This window comes from Engystomops pustulosus, chromosome 9 (assembly GCF_040894005.1).
Source record: "Engystomops pustulosus chromosome 9, aEngPut4.maternal, whole genome shotgun sequence".
Classification (NCBI taxonomy): Eukaryota; Metazoa; Chordata; class Amphibia; order Anura; family Leptodactylidae; genus Engystomops; species Engystomops pustulosus.
The window spans coordinates 7,677,319-7,688,115 of NC_092419.1; the positions used below are offsets into that span (position 1 = coordinate 7,677,319).

The 10,797-nt window shown below is 42.3% G+C and overlaps 1 protein-coding gene across 1 annotated transcript; it reads right to left on the reverse strand.

The window, feature by feature from the left end:
• Window positions 1-219: 219 nt before the first annotated feature.
• LOC140077669 (cytochrome P450 2A13-like) lies at window positions 220-10,005 on the reverse strand. The gene is made up of 9 exons (XM_072125009.1): window positions 9,784-10,005; window positions 8,344-8,509; window positions 7,243-7,392; window positions 5,559-5,719; window positions 5,299-5,475; window positions 4,885-5,026; window positions 2,193-2,380; window positions 1,497-1,638; window positions 220-524 (listed from the first exon to the last, which is right to left on the reverse strand). The coding sequence occupies exons 1-9, from the start codon at window positions 9,964-9,966 to the stop codon at window positions 343-345; spliced, it is 1,491 nt and encodes a 496-aa protein (XP_071981110.1). The 5' UTR covers window positions 9,967-10,005; the 3' UTR covers window positions 220-342.
• Window positions 10,006-10,797: the final 792 nt, after the last annotated feature.

Below are 10,797 nucleotides of genomic sequence, written 5' to 3' on the forward strand. Positions count from 1 at the left end.
GGGGCAAGACTTAGTTGGGACGACATGGGCTTCTGCCACCCAACACATTTTTGTATGCTGAAAGTGGCATCAATTTTAGTTCACATCCCCTCGAGGGTCTATCCAGCATTGAGTTTTGTTTATGCTGTTGGATTTGTACCTTTCAAAGTATTAGCTGCACAATATGCACAGATACATCTACCCAACGATCTTGATGCCTAAATAAAACGTATACATCCATAATTTAACATTATTTTATTATAAAAAATATACAATTTTTAGCATTTGATAGGGTCACCGTAGCGGTGGTTCAGAAATGAATTATAGTTATTTAGTCCTGCAAAAAAAAAAGTTTAGAAGGATTTAGCGCGGGATGAAGGCCAGTTCGTAATTAGGGGGCACGTTTCCGAATCCACTCATTGAAGGTGTCAAGTCTATTTCCACTCTGTCCACGGGTGACCGAAGGGTAAAGTTCTGTAATATTGTTGTAAAAAACAAGAAGAGCTCCATTCGAGCAAGACCTTCCCCGGCACAGATCCGTTTTCCTGCAAGACCAAATCCATCAAAATCAAAAACTAATGATCCAAACTCCTTAATCGAATATATGGCAGATTTACCCAAAGTAAGTTCTGGTGTCACCACGCAGGGGGGGTTCTAATACTGTAGTGTCAAGTTTTAAACCAGAAAAATACACAAAATTTGGGCACATTGGTAACCTTTTTTGTATTCCATGTACATATTGCCATGAACCCACATCTATTTTTCAGCAAGGTCTACTAAATGTCATGTGACCGCTGCATCCAATCAGTGGTCTTGGATGACCCTATTGAGAGACCAGTGATCTTACTGCTGAATATCCCCGTTCTTATTGGACTACTGAGGCCATTGATTGACTACAGTGGCCCAGCTTACGCTGACACAACCGGCCCAGTGATTTCTTTTTTTTGGTACCCTTGTCTTTAGTGTTTCTCTGGGATCACTGGGATAGGAATTAACATTGTTAAAGAATTTTTTTAAAACTAGTTTCCAAGTGGCTATTTTTGTTATTTTCAAGTGTTTGAAGACTTGTTTGACTTAATGGCGGTGACTTCCTGAAAAGTGCTCATTTACTAAGGGTCCGCGGAGTGCATTTTCGTCGGGTTTCCCGATGATTTCTGTTTTGTGCCGAATTGCCCCGGATTTTGCCGCACGTGATCGGATTTTGGGTTGCACGTGACAGAAATCGGGGGGCATGGCCGTCGGACAACCCAACGGATTAGGACAACGCACAAGACTTAACATTTAGAATTATGTCACAAGACATGCACTTACATGCACCAGGGAGAAGAAGGTGAACTCCGGCGGACCTCGGCATGGAAGCGACACATGCAGGAAATTGGACGCACAACCTTAGTGAATCGCGGCAGACCGGAATCCTCGTCGGCCAACGCACCGCGGGATCGCAACAGGATCGGGTAAGTAAATCTGCCCCACTAAGTTTTGCCCCCTGACTTGGAGGTGCCTTATTACGCTCTTACCTGAAGAGAACGGCATGTATCCATCATTCCGCCTAAACTTGCCTTTATCATCCAAAAAATGTCCCGGATTGAACTGATCTGGACATTTAAACTGCTTTGGATCTCGTAGAACAGAACTGAGTACTGTATATACGGTTGTGCCCTGGAATTCAGAAAACATAATCATTAACTATTACAACTAACGGCTTAACTGTATTGACCACTCCTTGGAGACAAACCTTGGAGACAAAAGAAGTCGCAGAAGATGGGTTAACATAGAGTTTTGTTTTAAAATTGTGGCCATTGCTGGTGTCAGGATTAAGCTAAACCCAACACTAAGCCACCGGGCAATAAAGGTCAATGGAGTCATTAATGTCCCCAAATCCCGGGATACGTCTCTATTATAGAATGGGGTCCTTTCCCCCACAATGAAAGGAGCATCAATCTTCTTCATTTCTCTACTGTCATCCATTGGATATAGCTAAATTCATTAGTCGAATATACAGAGAAGGTAACGGCAATGCTCTGACTACCCCATTCAGTTATGGAAATGGGATCCTTGATGAGGGGATATACAAAGAATAAGGGGATATCGCTATATTTCAGCCTTACCCTTGATATTCAGTGAATACTGATGGTATTACGGGAATTTGCTTGTTCAAGTATTAAATACTCTATATTACCAATTACTTTCGGAATAGGACGGCACAGTTTTACCTTTGGAATAAAATAATCTCTAAATGTCAGGTCCTGGGTTACTTTGTGTGGGACTCCCAATGGTACAATGTCGGCAAATCTTTGAATTTCATGGATAACAGCATCTGTATACGGCATGTTAGCTCGATCCTCTATACACGGAGCCCGGTCCCTTCCAATGACTTTGTCAATCTCTTGATGGAGGAGTTCTGTATAGATGGAAGGAAAATAGAAATCTGTAAGACAAAGCAACTTCTAAAAGCTTTTATACCAATAATTTATGTCTATGGAACTCCAGAAGAAGGATTTATTGGAAATTTTAACATGCTTCTGGGCAATATACTGTTTGAAGTGCCAACTTTTGGAAGGCCCCCTCTGTCTTCCCACTGCCCTGCTATGATGCCATCTGGTTGAAGGTGCTCCCTCCCCATAGATGCTTCCCTTCGTGCCTCTTTGTCTGCCTCATTATCTAGATTGTGACCCTGACCTTGAATTGTTTACTGACTATGTTTCTGATGGATACTTTGGAAACATGCTTTGGTATCTCATTGCTAATCAAGGTCAACTTTCGTCTACATCAGGACCTTGTGAGGTTGCAAAATTTACATCCCTTTACAGGAGTTTAATGGTGAAAACTGTGTAATGTCCAAGGAAGATGCCAAAAGTCAAAATGGGCTTAATACAATACTGGTTCCACTTCCACTTGCAGTTTTTGTGAAGGACGCTTAAAAAAGAAAAAAAAATATTTGTGTATAAATTCATGTATATAGTTTATAGTTGGTAATTTAATGACATGGATGAATAATCCAGTTAGGAGACAAGCACCAAGGCAACGAATTGAGACACCAAGTGTCCCTGGTTTAGCTGACTGGTCTAAAGTAATATTCAGATAGAAGTTTGTTAAAGGGCTTTTCCCACAAAAGAAAATTCTCACATCTCAATCCCCTAGTGATGTTAACCCCTTACTTTACAATTTACTCAGTGTTATTGCTGATTTAGCACCTATAACTCCCTAGGCTGCTCAGTGTAAAATCCCAGGGTATGGGCAGGGCCTCACTAAGCAGACACATTGGGGCAAATTTACTTACCTGGTCAAGTCGCGATCCCCGATTCGGACGATCCGACGAGGATGAAGTCCGGCGCGATTCATGAAGGTCGTCCGCCCGAGTTCCTGCATCTGTCGCTTCCCCGCCGAGGTCCGCCTGAGTTAACCTTCTTCTTACCAGTGCTTGTAAGTGCTAACTTGCAACACAATTTTAAATGTTAAATCTTGTGTGTTGCCGACGGCCGGCCCACCGATTTCTGTCGAGTGCAAGCCGGCACCGATTCGCCAAAATCGATTGCGTGCAACACAATCCCCGGCGTGATGCGTCACAAAACGAAAATCGCTGGTAAACCCGACGAAAATGCGGGCCCTTAGTAAATGAGCCCCTTTATGATCCATCTAGTTCTGTGGGGTGACAATGTGGCTACATTATCAGTGTACAGGGTGTATATACACTTTCATCTGGCTCCTGACATTGTACTAACACACTGACACATAGAGAGATGAGACAGATCAGAAATGCATGAGATGATTACACAGAGGCTGACAGACCGTTACACTGTTACACTGTGAGTTCTGCTACATCTCACAGACATGTGCCTGCCTCCCCCTTCCCCCAGATCACGTATCTCCTTGTAGTTTGTAGTTTGCAGCCTCTCTTTCTGCTCATGATCTCCTTGCAGGATGTGATCAGTAAGTGTCTCTGAACTCCATGCAGTGGGCGGGGCTACAGACTCAAAGCAGAGAGACAGAAATCTCATCTGCATGAACCCAATCCAAGATGGCTGCCATCCGACCCTAAGTCAGAAGTTACTGGGTCGTGTCTAGGGGAAACTAAAATTGTGTACAGCAGGACTGATAGAGACAGGTTGGACTTATATCTCTGAAATGCTGTATTTTTGTTCATAATAGTGAATTAGAGAATGTGTTATTTTGTTATCCTGAGTACATATAAGATACTTGTCTTCATGGGAGGAATACCCCTTTAAGACCCTGGGACTTTGTAAATTCTTGCAAGCCCGGAGGCGTATAGCCGTTGGGCTAATGACTGCACAAAGGGGTCTTAGTTAGCGGGGTTCTAAGTACAGGAATAGGCCCTATTTAACTGAGGTGGTTTTTCCTTTCCTTTCTGTCTCCCTGCGTATCCCAGGGAGGTGGGGGCTACGTGACTAGGGGCGGGCTTGTGTCGTGGGTGGTACAGGAAGTGAGCATAGCTTAAATAGGGACTGCAGACGTCACTCACCCTCTTTCCGGATTGCGTTTCCCACCTGCCCTCCCTTTGTTTAAGGTACTTTCGGCGTTGCTTTTGTCACAGCTGGCGGTTAGCTGGGTTATTTGGCCTACATGCCCATTGGCTTGCAGGTAAGTGGCAGGCATACAGGTGGGAGGGGTTTTGTTGCTCTTTGTTTGTTATTTAAATTTGTTACCTGTTCAAATTATGTTTTAAATAATACAAAAAATAATATAAAAAAATAAGAAATGTTTATTACAATAATATATAAAGCTGTGGCCGACCCTCAAGTCAACCCACATATGTTCAACTTTAATACAAGTCTCTGTGTGTTTTTTATCGGCGAATATTGGTTTAGGGTTAAAGGGGCCTGTGCTCCCGGTGGTTTATGGTTTTAAATTTATTTGGGCAGTCTGATTTCAAACACCAGTACTTACCTTCAACATCTGGATGCTTGAGAAGAATCAGCAATCCGTATCGTAGGGTTGTGCTAACAGTTTCCGTCCCAGCCGCAAACAAATCAAATGTGGTATTGAGCATCGCTTCCTCATGGTACTCAGTCGTGGGTAGGTCTTTTTCCTGGTGAAATGGGGATATATGTTAACTCCATGAAGTAAAATAATACTCAGTTGCTGTCAGGTTGAACATTGAGGACCATAAGTAGGTGGAGAAGTCAAGAAACAACAACTCAAGTAAATGGTTCCAAAATCATTCAAAGTTTGGCACAAATGTTTTATCTGAAGTCCTCCATGGGGCAAACAAACTTTTTGCTTTTCACCAAGATTTTGTGGCATGTGCCCCTCTAACATTCTTCTTTATAGGTCCAAGTACAGTGTTTAGAACCAACCTACCTGTTGCATCCTAATTAGAAAGCAGTCAATGAAATCCCGGGGATCGTTGGGATCCAGAGTTCCCCTATGTGTCTCCACACGTTTGGCAATAAATTCTTTGATGCCTTCATTGTTTTCTAGCGTTTTGTGATGAGGTCCGGGAATCTTTTGCATAAGATTAGGATAGAAATTGTACATCTAAGAGGAATTGATTAAGTAAAGTCAGAATTTGTAGACAATGACCATAGACATTTCTAGACTTAAAACAAATCCTCCATTACCTGTCCACTAACCGAGCTGAATCCTTTAAATATTTCATTGAGGAAACCCAGAAGCTTTAGAAATTCCTTGTCCTCGTACTCAAATCTTTCTCCAAATACTACTGAACAGATGACATTGGACACCGCTTTGGAAAGATAGAAAGTTGGATCCAATTTCTGACCTGTAATGGAAAAAATGATTTTTCCGGAACTGTCATTCGTTATTTATTGCTTAAAACCTTTAAACTTTTGCAATATTTACAATATGAGGAATCAAGGTTTTTCTATATTTCTGTAATGAGGTGTAGGGGAAAGCCTTGGATGGATTGCAAGGACAGGCTAAGGCTAAACCCCCTTCCCAGCAGTCCCTACCTAAATGCCCAGCCTCTCTTTAGCAGTACGTGACAACTGATCAATGTTTCCTCCCTGCACCGAAGTGCAAATTCAGAGACACAAACCGTACACAACAAACAAAGAAGAGTAGTTGACAAATACGGGTCAGAACCAGGAGGACAATGGACAATGGAAAAGTGAATAATCAGTAAACCTGGTCCAGAAGGTGATTTGACAAATTCCCTGACATCCAGTAGGGAAAAATGTGAGTGGAGGAAAAATCTGTTGGTTTCAGCAACTATGGCTGTTAACAACTTAGAGAAAAAACTGCAAGGGACAGAAAGGTGTGGGGGAAATCAGGTAAGAAAGCCGGAAAGGAGTAAAGAAGTGTTCAGACTAGTAAAAACAGATTTAACATAAAAACAAAATAACAGTCATCAAAGCATCTGAAATAAGCACAACATAAGGTGTAATTTTATGTAGTTATTACCTTGGTATATACTTTTACCAGTTACTATGCTAAAGGGGTCGCTCAGAACAATAAACCACTTATACTCACCTCCTTCAATGCTCCCGGCCAGCCACTGTGTAGTCCGTCAGTGCCAGCTGCTGTTCGCTTATATAAGCTTGACCACTGCCATGTACCTGCTACAACATGCATTTCAGGTGGTTGTGGTAGATGCCACCACCAGTTCTATAAACTAACAGAGACCCGACAGTGGAAGATGGCAACATGACTGAATGGGAGCACTGGAGGAGGGGATTTTTACAGCCACTTTCCCCAGCCATATGTAATATATTTTTTCACATGCCAAACAAAACCTTTAAACTTTTGCAAGATTTACAGGAAAAATCTTGATTTTTCTATATTTCTGTAATGAGGTATAGAGGAATGGCTTGGATGGATTGCAATGACAGACTAAGGCTAAACCCCCTTCCCACCTGTCCCTACCTAAATGCCCAGCCTCTCTTTAGCGGTATGTGACAACTGATCAACATTTCCTCCCTGCACCGTAGCGAAAATTCAGAGACACAAACCGTACACAACAAACACAGAAGAGGAGTTTACAAATACGGGCCAGGAGGACAATGGAGTAGGAAAAATGAATAATCAGTAAACCTGGTCCAAAAGGTGGTCAAATTCCCTGACATCCAGTAGGGGAGAAATGTGAGTGGAGGAAAAATCTTTCAGCAACTATGACTGTTAACAACTCAGAGCAAAAACCGCAAGGGACAGAAAGGTGTGGTGGAAAACAGTTAAGAAAGCCAGAAAGGAGTAAAGAAGTGTTCAGACTAGTAAAAACAGATTTAACGTAAAAACTTAATAACAGTCATCAAAATATCCATACATATGATTTTATGTAGTTATTACCTTGGCTCTTCCGAAATTCTTCCAAAAGGAACTGGGCTTCTTCTTGGATTCTCTGTTCGATGCTTCTTTTACCCATTCCGAAGTTCCTTAACGTCATTAAAGAAAAGCGGCGCATCTGTTTCCAGCGCTCCCCGTTACTGCCTATCACGCCTAAGAAAATAGGAAGAATGATTCCCAAGAATATTGTATAAACTATTTGGAAGAAACTGAAGAAGAATTTTCCTTAAAAGCCATTTGTAGCATATCCAAATCCAGTTTCACTTCCCATTGGCCAGAGGTTAAATGCAAAGGTCTCTACTGAAATTTACTCGTCCAAAAAGAGTTGAGCTACTATTATACTACTTTAAATTTAGTATTTATTTTAATATTTTTATATTATACTATTTTCATTTGTTGTATCTATAGAATTGAATAAAGAGAAGATTCCTTTCTCATTTTACGAGCCACTTAACTTGGAATTATGATTACGTCCCGGTAATAAGTCAAGTAGTTTTGTAAAATCAATTAAAAATCAAGTGATAATGTAAAATCAATTAGTCAATTGTTGAAACTTTGGTTCTACCTAAAAATTAATTGGGGGTTATTTACTAAGGGTCCCACAGCATTTCTGTGGGATTTTCCGACTTTTCGGGGGCCGAGCCGCCGGGACAGGGATTTAGAAGGGGATTGTGTCGCAGGCGATCATATTTTGGAGCAATCGTGACGGGTTTCATGCAACACAAATCGAGGGGCGGGCCATCAGATAATCCGACGGATTCGGGCAAACTGCGGGATTTAACTTTAAAATTGTGTCACAATCCAAGCACTTACATGCACCGGGAGGAAGATGGTGAACTCCGGGACCTGATCGGGGAAGCGACACATGCAGGAAATTGGAAGCACAATCTTTGTGAATCGTGCCGGGGAGCATGATCATCGGAGACTCGGGAACTCCTGTGGCCGGGTAAGTACATGTGCCCCATTGTGTCAACTAAGGGGCATCCAAAATCAGTGAGGGATTGTGAAGCAATATGGTCTGTAATGATTTCTACCTCTCCTGTGGCGTTAATGGATTCTTAAGATCGATAAACATTTTAACCAAAATTCAGTCTTGGTCCTCACCATGTCCTCCAGAAGTTATCTTGTCCAGAAGTGGCAAATGTCCTCTGCCACTGAACTCCTCCGCGTTGTCAACGAGAGCCTCCTTCACGGCATCGCAACTGCACAACACCACTACAGGATCCGTGCCCATATGAATAGTATATACCGGTCCATATTTTTCGCTCAGCTGGGGGAGAAAACTGAAACTGTTCAGGAAAAATTAAGTAGATTGTGCTACTCTACCATGGATGAATTATGGGATAAGATCCAACAACTGAATGGGATTCACTCCTTGCCATTATCAGTAGTGTATTATAATTTTGGCAGGTTGGGCGATAGCGGGAGACCCAAGCCTTCTAGGGGACTCATGGGCAAGCAAACTGACCACCATCATTATACTGAGAAGGTCCTTCACTCATGAAATCTTCTTACATACATCTGTTGCGGCTCTCAATATACATGTACACAAGAGCCACTTCAAGAGCTTTGAAGGTCCTCCAAAGGATCTGAAAATGCAGATTGAAAGCAGACAGATGGGGCGAATCCTACAATCTCCAAAGCTTTCACACACCTTGACATAGAATGGGTTAACGGTTTGTGAAAGCAGGTCCAAAAGTCCGATTAGAGACGAGAGAAAATTGTTGGCTCTGCAAGGAGCCACCCAGAAATGTTTGGTCACTCTCAATACAGTGAACTAAATCTTATTTTACGGAGATTTGGACACTTTACGAACATAGAAATTGTCTAAACATACAAAAATATCGGGGCCCAGACTGACGTTTAGTGTATCAGCCGTAAAAAATCCAAACACCCAGGACTTGACATACCAGAGGTGGCAACATCTTGGTGATTCTGGGACATCACTGGAACTGAAATCTACACCAGGTCCTGCATGGGGCTTATTTCTGCTGAAACCTGCGTCAGTTTTTTGGCACGGTTTAGATTTAATTGGGCAGATTTACTTACCTGGTCCCATCGCGATCCCACGGTGCATTGTCCGACGAGGATTCGGGTCTGCCGGGATTCACTAAGATCGTGTGTCCGAGTTCCTGCATCTGTCGCTTCTGCACCGAGGTCCGCCAGGAGTTCACCTTCTTCTTCCTGGTGCATGTGAGTGCTTGATCTTGCGACACATTTCCTTTTTTAAATTCCGTGGTTTGTCCGAATCCGTCGGTTTGTCCGATGGCCATGCCGGCACCGATGTGCCACAATCCGATCGCGTGCGCCAAAAACCCAGGGCAATTCAGGGCAAAAAAGAAATTTTTGAGAAAACCGACGAAAGTGCGGCGTTCGGACCCTTAGTAAATGTGCCCCACTGTGACTGGACAAAGCGCCCCCAAAATGGCAGAAAAGTCATAACTACAAGGCAGTGTAACAACTATGACATATTTATTACTCACATCAAATTGGGCAGAGACCTTGTGGCTCCCTGAAGACCGGTCTGGAAATATCTAGACTTACCTTAATGAGTGACTTGTGGACTTCTTTGGTATCGAGTTGGAGAATATTCCCCAGGATGGGCAGCGGTGTTGGACCTGGTGGTAGTTTCCCTTTGTTCTTCCCTTTCTGGGCTTGTGTTATACTCAGAACAATGAAGACTATGCACACGATTAGTAACAAGGTAGAAGCTCCAATGATCTCCATCTTGACAACTTCCTCCTCATCAAACTTTAGCACTAGGTTGTTATGTCTTTTTATAGATTGGATTCCCGAGAGGGTTGTATTTGGCAGACTCGGTATTGTGTTATTCAATAACCACCTTGATATGTATTTATCAGAAAGGTGAACTCAGTTCCTTGAGTAGGATCCAAATACACTGAGTAGAAAAAACACAGTCCCCAAGTTACGTACAAGATCGGCTCTTTAGGCTTGTTCTTAAGTTGAATTTGTATGTAAGTCAGAACTGATATATTTTATAATTGTAGCTCCAGACAAAAAATTTTTGTTCCAATGACAATTGGATTTTCAAAACTTTTACTGTCCTGGGAACAAGGATTATCAATAAATCTTCATTACAGACACTTTACAGCTGATCAGTTACGTGCAGTTTGCCTCACTATCCTGCAGAGTGCGCCAAATCCATGAAGACTGGAGCGTCCTGCGGGCATCCAAAGTGCATTGACTGGTGCACTCAGTATAAGGGGCCTGCAATGCTTTTATATATCGGACTCCCTTTCCTTGCAGAGTATTGTGTTGCGGTGTGCATAGTGCAGTCTCGACACAATACTAGCGCAAACACTACATAAATATGCAACTAGTTTCTGTAGTGTAAAATATAAGAACAATAATCAATGACTTCATTTATTTTAGTAAAAGCTTAGTTATTTTTTTTTTTTTTGACAGATAATTCAAGATTCATTGTTAAAGGACATCTGCCACCAGGATGAAGGATTGTAAACTCAGCACACTGACACGGGAGTGTGCCCCCCTCTGGTAGGATCTGCTCTTCTTTTTGCTTTGTATGGCCTGGTTTTT